Source organism: Sphaeramia orbicularis, chromosome 16 (genome assembly GCF_902148855.1).
Source record: "Sphaeramia orbicularis chromosome 16, fSphaOr1.1, whole genome shotgun sequence".
NCBI classification, from domain to species: domain Eukaryota; kingdom Metazoa; phylum Chordata; class Actinopteri; order Kurtiformes; family Apogonidae; genus Sphaeramia; species Sphaeramia orbicularis.
The window spans coordinates 33,747,073-33,768,078 of record NC_043972.1 but is presented as its reverse complement, the minus strand read 5'-3'; the positions used below and the strand labels follow the sequence as shown (position 1 = coordinate 33,768,078).

At 40.3% G+C, this 21,006-nt stretch overlaps 3 protein-coding genes across 5 annotated transcripts; 2 read left to right on the top strand and 1 right to left on the bottom strand.

Annotated features, from left to right (window-relative positions):
* The first annotated feature begins 121 nt into the window (after positions 1 to 121).
* Positions 122 to 3,141, top strand: isoc2 (isochorismatase domain containing 2). Its single transcript, XM_030157939.1, has 6 exons — positions 122 to 412; positions 647 to 771; positions 897 to 1,109; positions 1,487 to 1,557; positions 2,462 to 2,579; positions 2,976 to 3,141. Coding segments are annotated over exons 1-6 (594 nt in total). The 5' UTR covers positions 122 to 411; the 3' UTR covers positions 3,042 to 3,141.
* A 272-nt stretch (positions 3,142 to 3,413) lies between these two features.
* foxj2 (forkhead box J2) lies at positions 3,414 to 8,846 on the top strand. Its single transcript, XM_030157908.1, has 10 exons — positions 3,414 to 3,652; positions 3,959 to 4,318; positions 4,464 to 4,538; positions 4,668 to 4,760; positions 5,653 to 5,802; positions 5,881 to 6,385; positions 6,479 to 6,640; positions 6,733 to 6,834; positions 7,497 to 7,838; positions 7,975 to 8,846. The coding sequence occupies exons 2-10, from the start codon at positions 3,986 to 3,988 to the stop codon at positions 8,085 to 8,087; spliced, it is 1,875 nt and encodes a 624-aa protein (XP_030013768.1). The 5' UTR covers positions 3,414 to 3,652; positions 3,959 to 3,985; the 3' UTR covers positions 8,088 to 8,846.
* On the bottom strand, positions 8,465 to 21,006 carry epn1a (epsin 1a). Of its 3 annotated transcripts, XM_030157904.1 has the most exons (13): positions 20,940 to 21,006; positions 18,283 to 18,442; positions 17,895 to 17,996; positions 17,378 to 17,536; positions 16,979 to 17,107; positions 16,518 to 16,638; positions 16,252 to 16,409; positions 16,040 to 16,111; positions 15,089 to 15,172; positions 14,022 to 14,310; positions 13,245 to 13,409; positions 11,231 to 11,473; positions 8,465 to 10,425 (listed from the first exon to the last, which is right to left on the bottom strand). In XM_030157904.1, exons 3-13 carry the CDS (start codon positions 17,961 to 17,963, stop codon positions 9,959 to 9,961), a joined length of 1,956 nt encoding a protein of 651 aa, XP_030013764.1. In that variant the 5' UTR covers positions 17,964 to 17,996; positions 18,283 to 18,442; positions 20,940 to 21,006; the 3' UTR covers positions 8,465 to 9,958. The 3 variants fall into 3 exon arrangements, with proteins under 3 accessions (XP_030013764.1, XP_030013767.1, XP_030013766.1); XM_030157907.1 differs by lacking the exon at positions 13,245 to 13,409; XM_030157906.1 differs by lacking the exon at positions 16,040 to 16,111.

The following is a 21,006-nucleotide window of genomic DNA, read 5'->3' as shown; positions in this document are numbered from 1 at the left end:
CAAGACGATTCGCGGTTGAGAGAAGCTATTATTAGTGTAAAAGAATGTCAATCACTACAAACCGTAATTCTATTGGATAAGGTGGTACTGAGAAGGCGGTGTTTGTTGAAGTAAGGTTCGTGAACTTGAATGCTCTTTGCTACATGCTAATAAGTTATTGTTTTGTTTTTGCACTTAATTTGTGTAGTTAGGTAGATATTGCTTGTCTATTTTGAGAATATTTCTGCAAGTAGTGCATCGTTCAATGTTGAAATAATTTGTAGTACTTGCACTTATAAGTAAAACAGGTTTCTTTTGGTTTCCTACATTGGGAATAAAAATTGAACTCGAGAGTTCAACTACAGCTTACATTCCGGTTTAACCTGTCACCCACTTCACTCCTCCGGCTCAAAGGGACATTCAGGCGACGACAGTGAGTCAGCTTTACCGTCTTTGCGCTAAGTTCATTTAAAAGATCTAGCGTGTGCTATTTCGTTACGATCTATTTGTATTTAACTGAATATTTGGCCTCATTATTCAAGTAAATGTTTCTAAGTCATTTTCCAACTCAACCAAACATAAAATGCAACAATATATAAAGGATGCGAATTATTTTTGTATCGTCAAATACTGCTGTGTGTCTGTAAACATTTTTTCTGTCTTGCAGTGGCTGGCATTGGCAGGCTCGCCACTAAAGACTCAGTCCTTTTCCTGTGTGACATGCAGGAGAAGTTCAGACCCAACATCTTTCAATTCACCAACATCGTCAGCAATGCTGCAAGATTACTGCAGGTGGGTCATGTGCACCAGTGCACCTTTCAGTACAAGTCATACCAGTATTACTGCACTAATTACTGGTAAATCAAACAGGAATCATTAATTCAACAGATATTTCTCTGTGCTTGTCCTCTTCATAGGCCAGTCGTATTCTGGCCATCCCCCCTATTTTGACAGAGCAGTACCCCAAAGGCTTGGGTCCTACGGTACCAGAGCTGGGAGCAGAGGACCTCAAGGCTCATGCTAAAACTACATTCACTATGATGATAGAGGAGGTGGAGAAAGAGCTGCAGGCCCTGGGGAACCCTAAACAGGCTATCCTGTGTGGAATAGAGGCCCACGCCTGTATTGCGGTAAGACTACGTCATTATTTTGGTGTTGTAATGACAAGGTTCTTCCTTTGAACCACTGTAGAAAAGACAATCAGACATTCATGAATCAGTTTCTGTTTTATTCTCTGCGTATGTAACTTAAACTACGCAAAAGTTATCAAATATATCATTTGTGATCTTGATTAAATGTAAGTAAAGTTTAAAATTGTGGGGTAAAATCCGTGTGATTCCCTCATACATTCTAAAAGAAGGATCATCCTACTGTAATTTTTCACTTTCATTTATTGAAGAGGTTGTTAATCTGAAGCAAAGCAGTTATATAATTTTCAGCCTGGTGTTTACACAATTTTAGTAAATGAATGATGAGTTTGGCGTCCTCTGCTCTCTGTTTTTCACAGTGTACAACATTTGACCTGCTTGAAAAGGGAATGGAAGTTCATATTGTGGCTGATGCAGTCTCATCCAGAAGGTAACTGTGGAGTCCATATGTGTGTTTACGGAATACAGTAGAGCTATGCAGTATGATGACATATATTCATGTCACAAATGAGACTTGCAGCCAATATTTATTGTCATTTGGATTTGGTTGGGCGATATGACATTACTGTAGATGGCACCTATATGTTCTATATATCTTCTGTTTTGTTTTTTGTTTTTTTGTTTTTTTTTTACTGTTCTTGCTGTTATTATGAGGAAAGTCCTACAAATACAAAAGAAGACTGTAATCTCATGTGATGAAGAAGAGTATGATCATTTTAAACCATTTCATCACAGAATTTACAAAACAATTTCTGTATCACCATAAGATATTTTCACCTTGTCACCCACTCCTTTTATTAGCTTACCGGCCGACAGGCCATAAGCTATTGTCGTCATGTGGCGTCCGTCATCGTCGTCGTCTGTCGTCCATTACAAAAATTTCAGTCGTCATCTTCTCTGAAACTACAGTTCTGATTGACTTCAAACTTGGTATACAGCTTCTTTATGATGATGTCAACACAAGGTATTGAAATTGTTTCGATCCGGATCTGATTCTGGATTTGGTGCGACTTTGAAAAATGTCCCCATTATAAGAGATAGGAAGTGGATTGATACAATAAATCAGTAAGTATCAATGATATCAAGTCGGAATTTGAATTTTTTACAGATCTGATTGGAATATGACCAAAACATGGGTTATTTCTGTAATATAATAAATACACAAAACTGGGTGATAATAAATGGCATCTGGACACATTTCCCAAAGCTTTTAATTTGGCCGGTATGCTACAGGGCCTTTGGTCCTATTTTACATATTAATGTTCTGCAAGGTGGGGTTTTGTTTTTTCAGTCAACGTATGCTACTAATGACTAGTTTTCTGTTTCATCTGCAGCCAGACAGACCGTTTGTTTGCTCTTTCCCGACTGAAGCAGAGTGGAGCGTACCTCACCACCACGGAGGCTGTTCTGCTGCAGCTCGTTCAAGACGCCAAACACCCCAACTTCAAGGAGGTGCTTACTGTAGCTGCTTTTCTGAGTTATCTGTATTGGTTTAGATTTGTCATAACTATAAGGCCCAGCTTTGTAGCATATCCTCAAATTGCTGTCATTTGCACAGTAAAGCAAATAAACTGTGTACAGACTGCAGTTTGTAGACAGAGAAAAATACACTGGCTGGGCCCATTATCACTGTCACTGTAGAGAAATTATGAGTGGCTTTTCATAATGGGGATGATGTTCCCAGGAAATGCAGTGATCAAACTCGCTCAAAACCAAACATGGAACTTGTGTTCAGATGTAAAACTGCCATTTTGCTGTTCCCATCATGCAGCTATTGATATATTGTCCTCTGCTAGGTTAAAATTATTGCACATTTCTAACATTTACATATTCTGTCTTATTCAACAGATCCAGAAGCTGTTGGCTCACCCATCACCTGACACCGGCCTCCTTGCCTTCTTCAGCGCTCTGTAGGGCCATCAACGCATTCATCATTCATTTAAGAACTGTACAAACTGTCACAGCTTCTTACACACTGTTAAAAAGCTTCAATAAAGGTGATGCTGCTACTTTATAGTGCAGTGCTTTTGTGTAAATATCTGCGAGTCAAACCCTTGTGCTTTGTTGGACAGGGTGGGGTTTTGGACCTCACAGGTTAAAAATACATGAAAATATATGAATTCCAACAGTTGTGGGCTGGTCCTCCTTACAGATATCCTAGTAGTCCACCATTGTGACACACTAAAGAGGTGGGACCTGATTCCAGAGGCGGGTGCAAAGGGTGATGTCACCAGGAGGGGAGGAGTGTGTGACGTTATTCTTATTCAGAGAAAGGGAGGGGAAGGAGAGAGGGAGGGTGAGAGAGAAAAAGGAAGCTCTCCGATAAGTTTTTGTGTATATTTTTCAAAGTTACACAAACTTCCCCAAAGCAAAGGTAATGAATGGATGCCTCGCAGGGATCACTAAACTGAAACTGGATCTGAAGGGGAGGACCGACACTAAACTGTCAACAGTTGTGCACAACTGATGACAACATCAAATATTAACACTTTTTAAGGCCTTAGGCCTCGAGTGGCTCTGTAAAGGTAAGCAAATCATTCTTCTTTTTTAGCAAACAGAAAGTGAGATTGGCACAGTTTTGTGGAGGTACCTTTATGCAGTGTCTTTCCTTGTAAATGGAAAGTCTCCAGGGTCGCACAAAGTGTCTTGTGTCTGAACTTACTGGCTTGTAAATGACGCCTGGCTGGAAATACAGGAACAGAATGGTTGACAGGATTACGTTACAGGCAGCGGGAATCTACTATGGCTTTTCTGACTGACAGTGTCTCTACAGTGTGTGCAGTAAACACAAAGAACATGTTGATCCAGTGTTTCTTCCTCTTATCCTGTAGACTCTGGACTGAGAGGAAAAAGACAGAATGTCCTCTGACTTGGACTCCAGTCTCACCAGCATAGACTGGCTGCCCAGGCTGGGAATCAGCAGCCTGCGCTCAGGGAAAGAGAGAGGAGGAGAGGGAGGTGGAGGAGAGAGGGACAAGAAGAGAGACAGAGGGAGGGAGAGGAGAGACTTCCTACCCTCTGTACCGGACCCCTCCCACTCTAATTCTAAAGGAAAACCCCCTCACAGCTATGCCACTCTCATCGCTATGGCAATAGCAGCCGCTCCTGAGAGGAAGTTGAGTCTGAATGATATCTACACCTGGATTAGTGACACTTTCCCCTATTACAGCCGAGCAGGCCGTGGATGGAAGGTGAGTTTAAATGTAGAACCAGCTCATACATCAGACGACTATTAACTGCTGATGTCTTATAGTAACTAGTTGTAATATTTATGCATCACCAGTTTGTACAGATGTGATTTTTGGTGTGTCTTACTACATCTTTTTGACCCAACAGAACTCCATTCGGCATAATCTATCTCTGAACAAATGTTTCAGGAAAGTCCCTCGGCCACAGAACGACCCTGGGAAGGTGAGGATCCTTTTTTTTTTTTTTTTTTTAATTTTATAACATATCGGCAGTTTTTACTCTGAATCAAACTGGCTCATGATTAACAGTTTAAAATGTGTCGAAGTAGAAACGGAATGTTTGTATTTGTAGGGGTCTTACTGGACCATGGATGGACCTGCAGAGGGGAATCAAGTGAGGGCACCTAAACGTCCCTATCCAGAGGAAGAAGAGGAGCAACGGGATGTAAGTGGTTTTTATCCCTCAGATTATAAACAATATTTAAAAACGTAAAAACAGCTATGTGAGGGCATATGTGTTTCTTTGTGACATATGTGTTTCTTTTGTGAAACACCAGGGTTAGTTGTGCTTAGGATCACAAAACAGACCATCACTGAGGATTAGATCTAGTAGTCAGTACTTCAGACAGATGTTTGTATTTATTTATTTGGTTTGGATTCTGGGTAAATTATGACTCACTTCACTTGAGCCACTTTTACTCTCAATAAGAATGCTATCATGTCTAAGATATTTTACTGACAAAATTCAGATTGAGCATTTAAAATAATATCTGGGGAAAAAAAATGGTACTAATTTATGTGGCTTTGATGATGATGATGACGATGAATGATGTCTATATGCAGTCAGGCTTAGAATAGTGGCCTTTAATTAAATCAGACAAGGAAGAGGGTCAAACAACTTATCATGAGAGGTGAAAGCTAATTCTCTGCTCCACTGCAGCATCAACACTGCAGAGCTACACCTTTGTAATGTTTGACTGATTGGCATCTCTGTATGTCTACATTCTTTGATAGGGTTGCTCATTTTTAAGTGTTAAAATACACCCCTTTGTGCTTTTGTGGAACTGTCTAAACTGCAGATTATTGTAAGAATATAAATCACAATGACCTAATCTTCTAAACTAGTTAAAACCATCTTTATAAAACCAGACCCAGATTTGATCAAACTGCTCTACATTTATCTTACTCCTCTAATTATAACTTTATTGAACACATAATATGAGATAAACCTTGGCATCTTCAGTACATGGTACCTGGTGGAGGTGTGTTTTCCATTGTAGTATTGCTGGGTTTTAATATTTGTGCATCACCGTACAGTTGACTGTGTCCTGTTTCAGACTACGGGGCTAAAGTCAGAGAGAGGACCGTCTCCTCATCATCCTCCAACACCCTCCCACACCGACCACCACCTCCTGAACACAGAGCCGCTGGCAGCCATGCAGCAGCAGTCGCCCCAACCCGCCTCCCTCTCTCCTCCCCCCTGCAAGGTAGAGGCACTACTCTCATTCCTGTACAGAGTCAGATGTGTGTTTTATGAAACATCACACTGTTTTTATCTTTTACAGCAACCGTCACCGTATGTGCCTCCAGTCTCCAGCTTCGCTGTTTCTCCTGTGCCCAGACTCTCACCTACTCCCCCCATGTCTGCAGTCAACTCTTTTCCTCCTCCACATCCACCTGGACCCACTTTTTCCATCCTGACCACCGCTCCCACACCTCTGCCCGTACCTACTTTTCATATCCCCACTGTTGCTCCTACACCTCTGTCTGCTGCTCCAGCTGTTCCCACTCTGTCTTTTCCTGCTAATTCAGGGCCTGTGTCTGTTTCCACTTTTTCTTGCACTCCTAACTCTGTGCCTGTTTGCACTGTGTCAGGCTCCACTCACACTTCAGTAACTGCAGCCCCTCCCCCTGTTGCCCCTTCTTTGGTTGTTGCCCCTCCTGCCGTCCATGTAAATGCCTCCATTGATCCTCCACTACGTTTCACTTTTGATGAGATGAACCTACCAGACCTGTATGCATCTTTCAAGTCTCTCTTCAAGACAATGCGGGAGAGGGGAGGCTCACAGTGTAAGTACAGAGTGAACATGGGTGTGTTTTATTTGTATAAGGTGCACAATAATCATATAGGCTGCCTGAACAAATTACCTTTTTCTTTTACAGCGGAGGTTGCTCCCCTGACTCTCCCGAGCAATGACACTACTCCACTTCACACCCCGACTCTACTACCCATGTCTCCTCACCCTGCAGCTACTCCATCTGCACCACCTGTTCCGCCTGCTCCAGCTCCACATCCTCCTGAGACAGAGCGCCTCACACAATACTGTAAATCTCACATTTCCCGATTACACCAGAAATGCTTGAACTGCATTAAAGCAATGCTTTATTAAGTTGCCTTCCTCCTTCTTCCACTTTAGCGGTGCCCGCTGACTGGTTCAGTAACCCTGATTCTCTGAAGGAGAGTTTCCGCATCGCCAGTCATCTTGACTGGGCAAACATAGACCTGTCGGGTCACCCAGGTCTGTGCTGTTTATCACACATTTTCTAGTTTTATAAACTTCTCACTTTACCTCAGTACAATGGGAATAAAATATGTTTTTAGTGCTCAAAGTGATTTAGGGAATTGCATCGATGAATAGAAGTGAAAAGGTTGCTTTTTGCATGTGAAACATTTAGCAAAAATAAAATAATAGAAAAATAGAACTTGTATTTTTTTGTTTTAAAATGTCATTTGAAAATAGGAGACATGCTGAGCAAAGTAATATTTTTGTTCTAAATAGGTACAGAGCAGGGTTAATACAATTTAATGAAACTGAGGTGAAAACTAAAACTAGCTGTGAAAAGGAATTTTAACAGAAATTTAAAAAAGCAAAAATGCAGAGACTAAAATAGACGAATCAGCAGCAACTGAAACAAGATAGAATTGCAGGTAAAATCAGCTCTGTTCTTGTTTTCCTCTTAGATTTGTATGATGTGGGACCTTTAAATGAAGAGTTTTGTGCATCATATTTTATGTAATGCAAGGCTTTCCTTATACTTAAAAAAACTATCAGAATTGAAACTTCTCATTCACTAGTAAAACTAAGTAAAGTGAAATAAAATGTCAAAACTATAAGAGTACTTCTAGAGTACTGAACAACTGACTGTTGAAATGTTCTTAATAGTGTTACTGTGTTGTCAGACCTGTTGGAGAGCATGCGGCAGGCGGAGCTCTGTGACTGGGCCCTTGACCCGACACTCTTCACATCTCTCTGTGATTCTTTGAACCGCTTCTTTACGCAAAAAGGAATGATCACCTCTGGAAATAACTCCCCATTAGCCCACGGTGCACCTCAATCCCTACAAGTCCAACCATTTTGCTCAAATCCACCTCCCACTCTGGCCAGCCTAACCCATCCATCGCCCCTGCCTTACTCTCCAGTGGCTCCCCCCGCCAACGGAGCACAGCCCCCCCGCAGGGCTCTGCATATGCAGGGACAAAGTCTTCAGAGGGCACCATTAACGCAGCCTACCAACACAACTGGTATGACATTAACTCTTGTCTTTCATCATTCATGGATGTCTCTAAACCTTTCCCAACTGATGTAAAACAGAAGTTATTTGAAGACATGTTGTCTCACTTCCTTTTTAGTTGAATAGTCTGTTTCTTTCTGTCTCAGCTGGGATCCAGCCTCAGAACCTCGCACCACGGCCACGCCCTCCTTTAAAGAGCCTCCACAGCAACAGTGAGGAGATTCAAGATGACTTTGACTGGGATTCTCTGCTCGTTTGACCCTTAAAGTCCGTGATGAGAACGGATGACAACTTTTAAGAAAAATGTGACTCTTCACAACCATTTTCAGTAAATGCAAACACAGAGGCTGCCTCCTGGTTTTTCATTTTGAAGCTCCTCTGGGAGCATGTTTGGGAATAAGTCTATCACATGACTGAACGCTGTATTTCAACGTTTTTTCATCTTTGTTAAAATACATATGCTGTAATGATTGTGTTTCCTTATATTGCAGATAATTAGCAGGGTTATTGTCGTTTGAAGTATAAATGTATAAACATGTTCACCAAAGAAAATAAAATGTAAAATTACTCTTGTCACATTGTGCTCAGTATATACAGACATTAACTACAGAGCAAGCATGAAACAATACATACACATCCTGTGTTTTCTTTTATTTGATAAATTTCTTTTGATTTTTTTTCCATTTTACTTTTCAAATGTGAATGTTCACAGTCAACACCACACAAAATTCAACCTTACTCAATAAAAGAGATATTTTCTTGTTGATATAAAATAACAATAAATTCATCAAACTAAATTAAAAGAATAGCATGAAGCATGTCAAGTCCCCGTTTCTTTTTCTTTCATTGAATAATTGTCTTTTTTCTTTTAGAGAAGCATCTTTAGCTCTCCCTCTCCAAAGGAAAGAGAGACGAAAAACAGGGACAGTGGTGCTCCAAGAGACCTGTACACCAGGGATCCCATATGAAATATGTGATTGAAAATGAAAACTAATGCTTCTGATTAACAAAAAAAAAAGTGAAATAAGATTGGCAGAGACATGTGACCCTTATAATACCTCATTATAAATCTCATCATTATGTATCAATACAAGTGACAAATTTTAAAAACAAAAAATAATGAATGCTATTTTTCTTCCTTTCCGTCACTGAAATAAGATCAGACACAAGAAAAATGGAGACAGATATTGATACATATACACAGAAACAGGTGTTTGCACTTTTGCATACTTGCACACTCACCAAATGACCATTCATGTTCTCATTCACTCACCTTTTCACACACATTCAACAAACATCCTGTCATTTTCTCCATCAGACCACAGATGTCAGGGCTCTTTACTTTTCTACAATAATCAGGACGAAAAAATAAGCATTTGATTTAAATGGCATCATCGTGTTTGATTTTCCTTGTTCATTTGTTCCCCAAACTGGAAAAAAAATAAATTATACGTAACATTAAATTAAATTAAAAATGAAGAAGTTGAAAGTTAGACCAAGTTGTGCCTGAAATGTTTATGTTTCCAGTCCTTCAATAATCATCCTTTCTGCACTTATTACACTTAAGCGATTCAGTGTTTTCCTTCTAGAGGGAGAAAAGAGGAAGAGGTAAGTGCAACAGTTTTTTCTGTTCAGTTTGTTAGTGGCTATGTCCTCTCTCCCTCTGTATCACTTTCTCCCAGTGCAGTAATTTTACAGGATAGTAGAGTGAATCTACTGAAAACTCCTGCTCTCACAGCCATACCTTCATCTGGACTGAAAAAAAACAAACAAAAAAAAAAAACGGTACGGAAACAGATTAAAACAAAATAAATAGAAGCTTTTTTCCCGCTGAAAAATAACCCATATTGAAATGAAAAAATAACCATTATTGAAATGAAAAAATAACCCATTTTGAAATGTAAAAATAACTCATTGAAATGAAAGGAACATATTGTGAGAAATTATTTGGAACAGAAATGTAATGCTTTTGGGAAAAAAAAATAACATGTTTGAAATATTTTTCTTTAAATATAGAGATGTAGACATTTTCTTTTGGACACAAATTATGTTGAAGGGGGATGAATGAAGGGGACAGCAGGTACGACAGAAGAGGTCGAAACAGGTGAAAGAAGTAGTGGTGACACTTCCTCAAAGAAGAAAAGGATTGGTGCTTGCTCCCGTCGTTCCTCCGCCTCCCACTGATCCTCCTGCCCCCATCACTCCACCTGTTCCAGTGGACCCACCCAAAATCAGCTGAGGAGGCGCCACTCCTCCAGGACCCAAAAGAGCAGAACCCGGGGGTGCCATAGGTGAGAGCCCACTGTAGGGCATGCCCATGGGGCTGGCCTGCATCATACCCAGGCTCATTCCTGGAGCTCCCATGGCCACGCTCATGGGCCCCATGCCCATTCCTGGCTGCACCAAGCCCAGCATGGGATTGGGAGGCACAGGGCTGGTACGAAGGCCGCTCAGGCCGATTGTTGAGGGCTGAGGTGAGATGGAGGTCATGGGTGGGGCCACACCAAAAGGGTTGGAGGAAGCAGGTGTTGGAGAAACCCCCCTACTGGAAATGGTACTGCCTGGAGTGACTGCCATGCCAGGAGCAGGAGATGAGCCTGAGGACAACAGCAAGGCAATGTTTTCTTCAAAAGTCACATCAGTGTTAACATAAAAAGTAAAAAAAAAAACAAAACAAAAAAAAAAAAAAACTATTTCCATTTCAAGTCTGTATCGGTAAAAAGGGAGAGAAGGATGTGAAGGAAAATCCAGAGCTCCTGAATAATTTAAAATGTAAATTCATTCCTGAAGTTTTTTCTTGCAGACTTCACTTTCAAAAGGCTTCCACTGAGCACTAAAGGGGCAGCTAAGGCTAATATTAGATCATAGTACCTAATAGAATGTATTACTTCTAGAGATAGCTATTTTTCTGATGGGAGGAGATCCCAAACATGACATATCAGCTAGTTGTGCTTAATAGTGCACAATAACAAGACACATTTTTCCCCAAAACACATCTGAAAGAGACACAAGTTAATTGAAATTGTATGCAATGTTAATTTCATAATTTATTCTTAAAATGTGAATCTACAATTAATATCATTATATAAGACTATTGAAGACTTTGGACATTCTACAGAAACCCTTATAGAATAGGCTTTTACTGCAGAATCCAGCATCAATTTTGGTCCCTTTTTTTAATATATATATATAAATTTGTAACAATAAGCAATATTTACAGAGGTGATCTAATCTTTATTTTTTAGCAGTCAAAAATTTTTATAAAATTAACACATTTTAATTCTGAACATTATTATAGAGCCATGTTGATATGCCTTAAGGCTCAGGGTAATTTTGATGTCTACAAAAATAATGCTAAGCTTAAACAACAGTAGATACTTTCTTTAATTACAGTTAACAAACCTGTGTTCGGGAGAAAGGGGTTATGTGCTGAAGAGGAGGAGATGGAAGGAGGCGGTGGCTGTTTGGGTTTGGGTTTAGATGACACCAGAGAATCAAGATCCACAAGCGCTGCATTGGGACCAAGAAAGGACTCTGGAGTCTTCCGAACAGGAAGCGAAGTACCCAGAGACGAAAGGTCGAAGGGCACTGGGGAGCCTGTGCTGTCACAGGCAGCTGCTGAGGACCCTCGTCGTTCTGGATCTCCTACAAGAAGGAAGTGAAGGAGAAATAGGAAAGTCCAAAGACAGTGGATAAAAATGTTTCCTAATGAACCAAACACTGAACAACAATACCACACATACTAGAGGAGGATGAAATGTAGGACAAGACAATTGCTGTGTGTGCATGCACAAAATCTGTGACTGGATGTGTCAAGAATGAAAACCCCCTACCCCCAATCCCAGTTACCCCCTTGGCCCTAGTTTTGAAGTGTCCTTGACTGCGTCAGTGTTCCTTCAGAACAGAATCAATAAAAAAAGAGACTCTGGACATTTACAACATGAATATAACGTGACTCATATTTGTTAATATTGTGGTACACTTTTTAAAGCATGTTGCTTATTAACATAACTAAGGCTGTGTCTGAGAGTATTGTCAGTCCAATCGAATGTGGCCATTTGGAAAGATCTGACATATTTCTTTTATTTTGTCATACTGGAAATATCAGAAAATCCACTTAATGATTTTCATATATTTAACACATTTTTATGAGTTTAATTGGTCTGAAATAAGTAATAAGTAAGAAAGTTTATTCAGTGCAGAATTTATTTATTTGTTTGTTTATTTACACACACACACACACACACACACCTGATCAAAATTTCAAGACCAGTTGAAAAATTGCATGAATTTACATTTTGCACAATTGGATCTTAAGAAGGTTCTAAGTAGAGTTTCAAACTGCAAAAAGAACAAATGGGAGCAAGACAAAAAAAAAAACATTTGAGCAAGCAATTTATTGAAAACAATTAAAGTGAAATAGGCTGTTGATTAGTCGATCAAAAGTTTAAGATCACAGCCTTTAAAAACTAAAATCTATGCAAAAATGTGGATTCAATGTCATTTTCTGTCAGGTATTCACACTGTCATATCCTCCTGATAGCAAAGGCAAATAAGCAGGTCTCTCTTTGAATGTGGTCAGGTTGTTGAGCTGCATAAGTAAGACCTCTCGCAACACGCCATCGCTATTGAGGTTGGACGCAGTAAGACAGTTATTTTGAATCCACTGTCTGGAACTGATGTCCTCTATTCCTTATCAAAAGGTAGGGCTGTAGGCTTTCATACATGCATTTAACACACAAATCCTTGACCTCTCTTTTTGTCGAGGGGTCTTGGACAAATAATATAAACTGCTGACTGTTACTGGGGTCAGATTCATCATTTCATGTTATTGTAGTAACAAATCTAACCAAATCTGCAGGACAGAAGACATATCAGCTGTTTTAGTATAGCCCTGTCCCAAGACATTTTTGCATCAGATGAGAGGGGAAGTGCACAAGATTTGCAGCTGGATAATTTTTCCAAACTTCATGGACAGAACATGAAAAAAAATACATAATTACTGTTTGGTTTTTTACATTAAGTTCTACTGACACTATGAACTGCTACATTTCTTAAATGCTCATCAAATTGATCTCACTACGAATCTCCAAAGAAATCCTACATTTTTGCGACTATTTGTGGAAATATTTACATTTTGTTGACATCTGTCTCTGCACCAGTGGCCGTAAGTGCATAATTGTTCAAGTTCATCAAGCATTCTGAGAATTTCATTCCATCTGGAGTCTGAATCTACAAAGGGTGCCTTTTGGAGGGTTAGAAGACCATCATCCCCTGATCCCCAAAAGAGATGGGACACCTTACCCAACACAGAAACATATTAAAAAAAGGAGTAAAGCCAAGTGGGAGAATTGGGCTTGAGTCGTACCAGTACCTCATTGACTGTGAGTCCATGTAGCTTTAAGTGTGAATGTACCTGTGCCGTTAGTGTGTTTGGCGGTGCCACTCCAGATGTCAGAGGTGATAGGGTCAGAGGCAGGGACAGGCCCGTCCCTTGCCCAAGGGTCTACTGGACCCCCGGAGGAGGAAGTGCTGGGTGGCACTGGGGGGCCCCAGGGGTCAGCACTGGGGGGAGTCACAGCTACAGGGGAGGGGGGAGGAGACGCAGGGGAGGGGAGGGTTAACACAACACATTACAGGTACAATGAACAGTAAGGAGGGAGCAGGAAGCTGGGCTGGGTTCAACAGCAGTGTTTCTCTCCTTCACCTCCCCAACGAGGATGAGTGACAACAGGTGTTTTAAGGTTGTTCAGCATGTTTTCTCCTTCTTTATGTCCAAAGTTCAGTGGAGGTGAAGGAGAGATAATAAGAAGCTAACTCATACATTAAAAAGAGGCAAAAAAGGCGAGAGAAACGATAGCTCTGGTTGAGACACAGCCACAGTCAGTCCTGAATAGAAACAAGAGGATAAAAATCTCTGGTTTAGACACAGAGGGAAAATGGTTTCAGCATGCCTGCTTTCCTCATTACAAACTGAAAGCATTTGAATGGATGAAAAGATATGACAGCGAATGAAACGGGGGTATTGTGGAGACAGAAAATGGAACGTTGGAGTGAAGTAAAAGTCAACAAGATTTCACTTCCTCTTTCATCCACAGAGCAGGACACAGTTCTCTTTTGATATTTTATTGTGACTTTATTCTCACTAACCCAACTGCCTACAAGTGACATGTGACCTGTGCTAGCTGCTTACCTGAACTTCCCCATGGGTCGACATTGTTAACTCTGTTGGACGTCTCTCCCCAGGGGTCAGGTGGAGGGGCTATAGTGGGCGGGGCTCCCCCTCCCCATGGGTCAGAGCTCGTAGGAGATGTGGGAGATGCAACTCCCCATGGGTCTGTTGTAGAGCCTGTGCCCCATGGGCCTGAGGAAGAGGGCGCATTGACTGTGGGTGGAGGGGAGGGTCCAGCAGAGTCCACAGAGGCAGTGGAAGCAGTAGGGCCCCCCCAGGGGTCCACGGCACTCAGCTCCATCAGAGCACCCTGTTTAAGACAGTTTATTATACATTACAAACTGCTCTGTTCAAGAATCATTCTGATGACAGCTCTGTCTAGATAATGTGATGGAGGACAATAACCTACAGGCAATTTCACCAAACACCATTTAATTGTAAGAAAATATGAATAAATGCCAGTGTGGAGCTATTTTCCTATCAAATTAGAATCTGTACTTATAGTACAGATTCTATATACATATACATATATATATATATATATATATATATATATAATACAGATATAGTACTGAGCTGTTTAATTTCTTATGTTCTGAGTTTATGGCTGATTTTCACCCATTTTTCATGTCTCATTGAACATATGTAGCTCCAAGCCACACAAAACATAAACTCACAAACATTTACAATATAGCATGCGCAACATCATACATTAGAAAATAGGATGGTTTGTGAGCTACAATAGTGGCAAATCAATAAAGTCCTGTGAACTCAAAAATATCCAAAACCATTAACACAGGACATCAAAAATCTGAGACTTTGATCCTTTCCAAATTAATGCACTGCCACTGAATATGTTTCACCTTCTTGTAAATAAAGAGTAAATAATTATTTTTGGTCCAATCTGAATTTGTAATTCAATGTAGCACAAATCCAAATACTTTGACTAACATGAGAAGCAGCTGTCACAGCACTTACATGCGCATTTACTGACTGCTGCTTTTTGAACACAAAAAAAAAAAAAAAAAATAAGAAACCTAATGTGGAACACAGACAGTGTAATGTGGACACAAACACAACATACACACCTCCTCGGGCTTAGCCTTCTCCCTCTTACTTTCTTCAATGGCCATCTGCAGTCGCAGATCATCACCTCTGCGCAGTCGCTCCTCCTGCCAATCACACACACACACACACACAAAGATGTCAACAACCTGAGATACACAACTCTGGAAAGCACACTAAGGGAACAGATTTAGGATCAGTTAACAATTCCATAATTAATGTTTTAATTAACAGGATGCAAACTGAAAACCTCACATTTAATCATTAGCTACAATCAATATATAATTAACCCACAGCTTTGAGATTAACTGTGTTGCTTCCTTTTATTCTATCAGAGACAGGATTTCAGGCGAATCAGTGAGGAGGCTGGGCAAGTTTGCTTAGAACAGAGAAAGTATTATGCCTGATGTCACAAAGTAAAAACAAAGGGATCCTTTCAACCTCCTGCCTTAGTTTACAGATGAGACCAGTCAGGCGATACCATAGGTAGAGGCCTATAACCACTTACAAACAGCAAACACAAAGTTTTACACAAAGCACTAGAAAGTTAAAACAGAGGTGTTGATGAAGAAAAAAGTATATTTCAAATCAATACTATAGTTCAATACATGCTATTGCAGAGGATATCAGGGACAAGAAATCAATTACTCTTTATAAACCATTCTTTTCATGTTTTAATCATTTATGATAAATATTTGCCATGCAAATTCAGTTAGTCACATCTTTAGGTGCTTTTGTGGAGTTTTAACACTTGCTGACAAGGAACTGAAAGACATGTGTTCAGTTCTGTTAAAAAAATGCAGCTTATGACAAATTTGTGCCTTGAGGAAAAATCAAGCATGACAAATATGAACATAAATTAATTTCCTTGATTGATCAATATTTAATGTGCGTGTGAGAAACTCCAGTTGACAGAAAGACAGATAGCTGATGACTGGCTGGCCAGTCAGCTGGGCACACCCTCTGCCCCTGACCTTTTGTTGCATCTCTTTGCTGAGTGTGATTGCATAGCGGAGCTCTGCGTCCTCCAAAGGATCGGTGCTAGTCTGGGGGAGGTCAGGGGTTACATGGTGAGAGCCAAGTGTATGTAGTGCTTTCAAATAACCCACTGTGCACAGAACTTTACACAGTTGTTAAATCACTATGGTCTAGTTCTGTTGGTATCAGGCAGGCTGTGTGGTGTTACCTGCTCTGCCTCTTCTTTACTCATTGCTAAAGCCAGCTGGAGCTGCAGGTCTTCTTCTCCAGAGCTCTGTGGCCAGGCCTGCTCAGGGTCTGCGCCTCCAGAATGGGAGCCCAAAGAGAGGCTGCCCCCCAGACTGGGCGCTGAGGGTGCTGAGGAGGCTGGGACATGAACACATATGCAATGATGATGATAGCTTGAATTATGATTACTTACTCATCAGCAGTAATTACAAACTAAATCACTTCAATCATAAGTTTCCCCCTCACCACTGGAGGTCTGTGCCATCTTCTCTTTGGTTTTGAGGGCATGGATTCTCTCTTCTCGTAGTCTCTCTTCATCTTTCAGCAGTGTCACCAGCTGTTTGGCTTTCTCTCGCACATTCACCCCCTAGAAAAAAAATGGAAGCATTACATTACAACATAAAACAAATATTTTTTTTTACATTATATAAACAAACCAAAGTAAACACAGAGTTTACTTAGTTAGCCTGTGAACATAAATGTTAGTTTAACAACTTCTTATTCACTACAATCCCAGTTATCAACATCCCATAAACACATTTATAGCTGGCTGTGTTGGTTTGCACAGGACGTCAGAACCACTTTGTACAATGCCCTTGAAAAACTGAGTGTTTGACAAAGACTGTTTGCATTCCACAAAGGTAGACCTTTATTTCCTTCACCATTGACACTCATTTCTGTATAGTTTTCTGAGTGTGTTTGTGTACCTGGTCCTTGCCGTCCCTGTCAATGTACTGGAAATCCTTGAGGGTCTGGACTGCGTATATATTTTCTCGACACTGCTGAGCAACACGTTCTGAGCCTGTTTTAATTAGGTACTCCATAAGGGTCATAGCCTAGAAAAAACAAACACAAACCACAACTAAACAAAGTATAGAAATGGTTCTGTGAGATTTGCTGGCAAATTTCACCAGTAAATCACTGATGAAAATATGAATAGATACATATGAAACTAATGACATATTATTTTGTAATGTTATAGAGTCGTAATTTAAAAAAAAAAAAAAAAAGTAATAAATTTAACTGAGATCAGTGGATAATTAATTTCAGTACATTGCACTGTTACACATGCCACAGAATTATTTCCACCAACAATACACACAAACCTTGTACACATGTCTCCAGTTCTTGCCATGGTCATTGAGGCGCTTCCACACCATGCTCATGATTTCAGAGAAGGCCACAACATTGTAGGTCAGATCAGCAATCTCTGACATCAGAGAGCTGCTGGGGCCCCATGGGTCATTTGACGTAGCCTCTCTAACCTGGACAAGAACAAAGCAGGGGACAAACTTTCATTAATGTCCATCCAAAGTGCGCAAAGAATAATGTGGAGCCATTACTCTGTGACAATTTAATGGTCCACAGTGTTCAGAGTAACAATGCAAATTCAATCAGGACATAAACTGGAGAGTGAGACAGAACATGAATGGCTAATGTGATTAGTTTGTTCAGACTTTACGTAATGAGGGGGAAAAAATGAGGAGGTTACATCAACAGAATATTTGATTATCACCAGCTATACAATTGCAAAACACAGCTACACTATATAGTATACAACAGTGATATGGGGGATGTGGGTGTAAAGATGAGAGAAGAAGAAAAGTCCCTTGATAAAACAACCTTGATTTCTGCCTCTGAATAGTTGTGAACGATGTTCTTTACTTGTCGCCGTAGCGAAGAGGTCGACATGGCAACCGTCTGACAGTCAAGTTCTGTTGCAATCTGAACAGCAGATGGAGAAAAAGGGTTGTAAAACACAGTCAACACAAAAGAAGTAGGAATATTAATCTATTACCAGAAAACATCTCTTGTACTAGTGGAAGAAGAACAGAAGGCTGGGGGTGTAAAAAGAGGGAGATGACTGGAGTAATGCACATGTCTGGGTAAAAAAGAGTGAGACCTTCAGAAGAACAATCAGTGTGTGAAAGATGGCAGCTTTACCGGATATCAATCTTAAATCATGTGACTGCTAGTGTCAACAGCAGAAACAAGCTGGTGTCATGCACACCTGTTACACAAGAATGATGCAGAATAAGGCTCTCTCCTCTTGGTATCTGTCGGTGTCGCTATCTTGTGCACCACTCATTTATGGAGTGCTATGTCTTTGTGTGTCTGCTTCTTCCGTGGCAACATTGGGTCCCAGAACCAAAGACATAGGGAGATGAAATCTATATAGACAGATTAAGATCAAAATTAAAAATACAGTCTTTGCCTTAATAATCATGACAAAAAATATAACCTCTGCAAGGAGTAAAACATACATAATACTAAAATAAGGACAAATCAGACACAGAGCACCAAAAAACACAGGAATTGTAGCTCATTCGCACATGGTTGGTGACCGGAAATAATGATTATATTCTTTATCTTTACTTACTAAGATTCAGAGCACAAAAGTCTTACTCCTCAAAAACAGAAATAATGATATTTTCTTAAAATTAACAGGCATAAAAAACTAAAATCAATTTTTTATTATTTTACGGTCACAGATGGGCCAGATGCGTGCAGACATGTACATAGTAAAACACTATGTACAAGGGCATCCAAGAAAATACAGCTGTAAACCCTGAAGCAGTACAGCCAAAGTCCCAACAAACGATGCATGATTTTACTCTCATCTACTAAGTGGCCAAGGCCAAAGTGTTGGTTATCGGTAAAACTGTTGGACTGACAAACAAAACAATCATACCATTTTGCAAAGTAAATTGAGGTACACTGGCATGAGTTTGACATACACATCATGAACAACAGATTCTGCCATGTGCAAAGACTGCAGCCTGCAGCGGTGGCATGGTACTGGCATGCAGAGAATGATTTCATGCCACAATATTAGACTCTACAGAGCATTGTTTGAAACTGACTGCAAACAAAGTAGACCATAACTTTGCTGGTGACCAGATACATCCTTTCAGTGCTGTTTTGAAACCATCAGCTACCCCCGATACTGCCATTCATGTCACAAGCAATATTGGTGTGGCATTCACATCTGTCATCATTAGATTCAAACAATCAATCAGTATCACACTAAGAGACTCAATGCCCACTCAATCACATAGGGAGTCAGGAAACATTCCCTCTCATCAGATATACCACAGTTAATGAGGAGAATTTGGAGCACATGCAGTAAAAGGTATTTGAGGTAATCTCAAGTATATTGGTCAGACAGTCCTTCAACTGCTACCTCCTAGTCTCACAATCTATTTACTAAAGAAGATGATGAAATGTGGAAATCAGGAATTTATTTCTGTAACTTTTATGTCACCACACTCAATTATCTTTGGGAGATTTACAGTGTTTTAAGTACACTTCAGAATACAGTACCTGTTTGTAAATGTAGGTCATACCAATATGAGACCATGTTGCATAACTGAACCTAAGGCAACGATGGCAAAAGTCAGTTTAGAGACTCCTGAAACTCTGGAACAAAGTTCAAACACGCCAACTAGTCTGATAAGAGACAAACAGTACGTGTCTTTTGCATCTCATGTTTCTCAGGGTCCAAATAATCATAATTCGTTTCATTAATATATACCATTAGTCATGCTATGAATGGGTGCATTAATAGCGGCAAAACTTTTACTTTATCTTTACTCTGTAACGTTACCACCGTAAATAACAGACCGGTTGCTTACTCGGGTAACCACACAGCTAGCTAAGGTCACGGGAGACTGAATGTTAATGGCAGTTAAATCACAATAACACCTACGATGTACAGATGGCTGAAACAATTTAACAGCAATGTACCGAGTTGGCATGAAACCCTATTTAACTTCCTCCTATCACCGGACGACAGTTGACATTGCAAAGCCCCATGAAAAACACAACAGACCCCCACCCAGTTAGCATGCAGATAACGATGCCCAGTCAGCCCGCTGCAGTTTCCCCGGTCACACCTACCAAGTTAGCTAGCGTTAGCTAACGTAATGTTAACAACCAAGCAGTCGACTGACGTTATGCTGCCTAACCAGCAACTGTAAGAGCTTCATGTCAACTTGCACTGAGTAGTAGACACAGCGTTGATTCAGATGTGTGAACATAGTTAATGGTTTTCCCAATTACACCACAATGATAACAAAAGCTTCGTAAAATGGGCATAAATGTGTCACAGCGTTTGCTCATGAAAAGCAACAATAAGACTGATTGTTATTGCTGATGAACCAACTAACGTAAGCTGTCAGTTGGTACAGCTAGCCCATGTTAGCCTACTTAGCAACCAACTCTCCCATTCACATCTAAGCTAATCGAAACTGTTGGCTAACTTAACGTTAGCACTTTGGTACCACAATGTGAATAAAGTATTAACATTAAAATGAAAGCTGTAGCTACGACCGAACGAAGAAACTATCATAAAAGAAAAGTAGACATTTTGCCAAACTACTAAATTAATCCTGATAATAAACAGATACTAATAACTGCCAGTTTGACTGATAAAACCAGTCACTTGCTGCTCTGTTGCTGCTGCTAGTGAAGTCTAGCTGGCTAATGTTAGCTAGCTAGCTAGCTGCTGCTAGTTCGCAAAGGGACCGCTAGACTGTACAGGCTTTCGCAAAGACAGGTCCTGCTTCAGAGAAGAGCGCAATTATCCAAATTCAAATTACAAGACACAATGTCAAAAAGGTGTTGACAATACACAACATTAAACATCCAAATCAAGTGGGTACTGACCCTGTAGTAGCTTGAATGTACGAGGAGATGGCCGAATTTCCGCTTCCGTTCTCGGCTACAGGAAAGA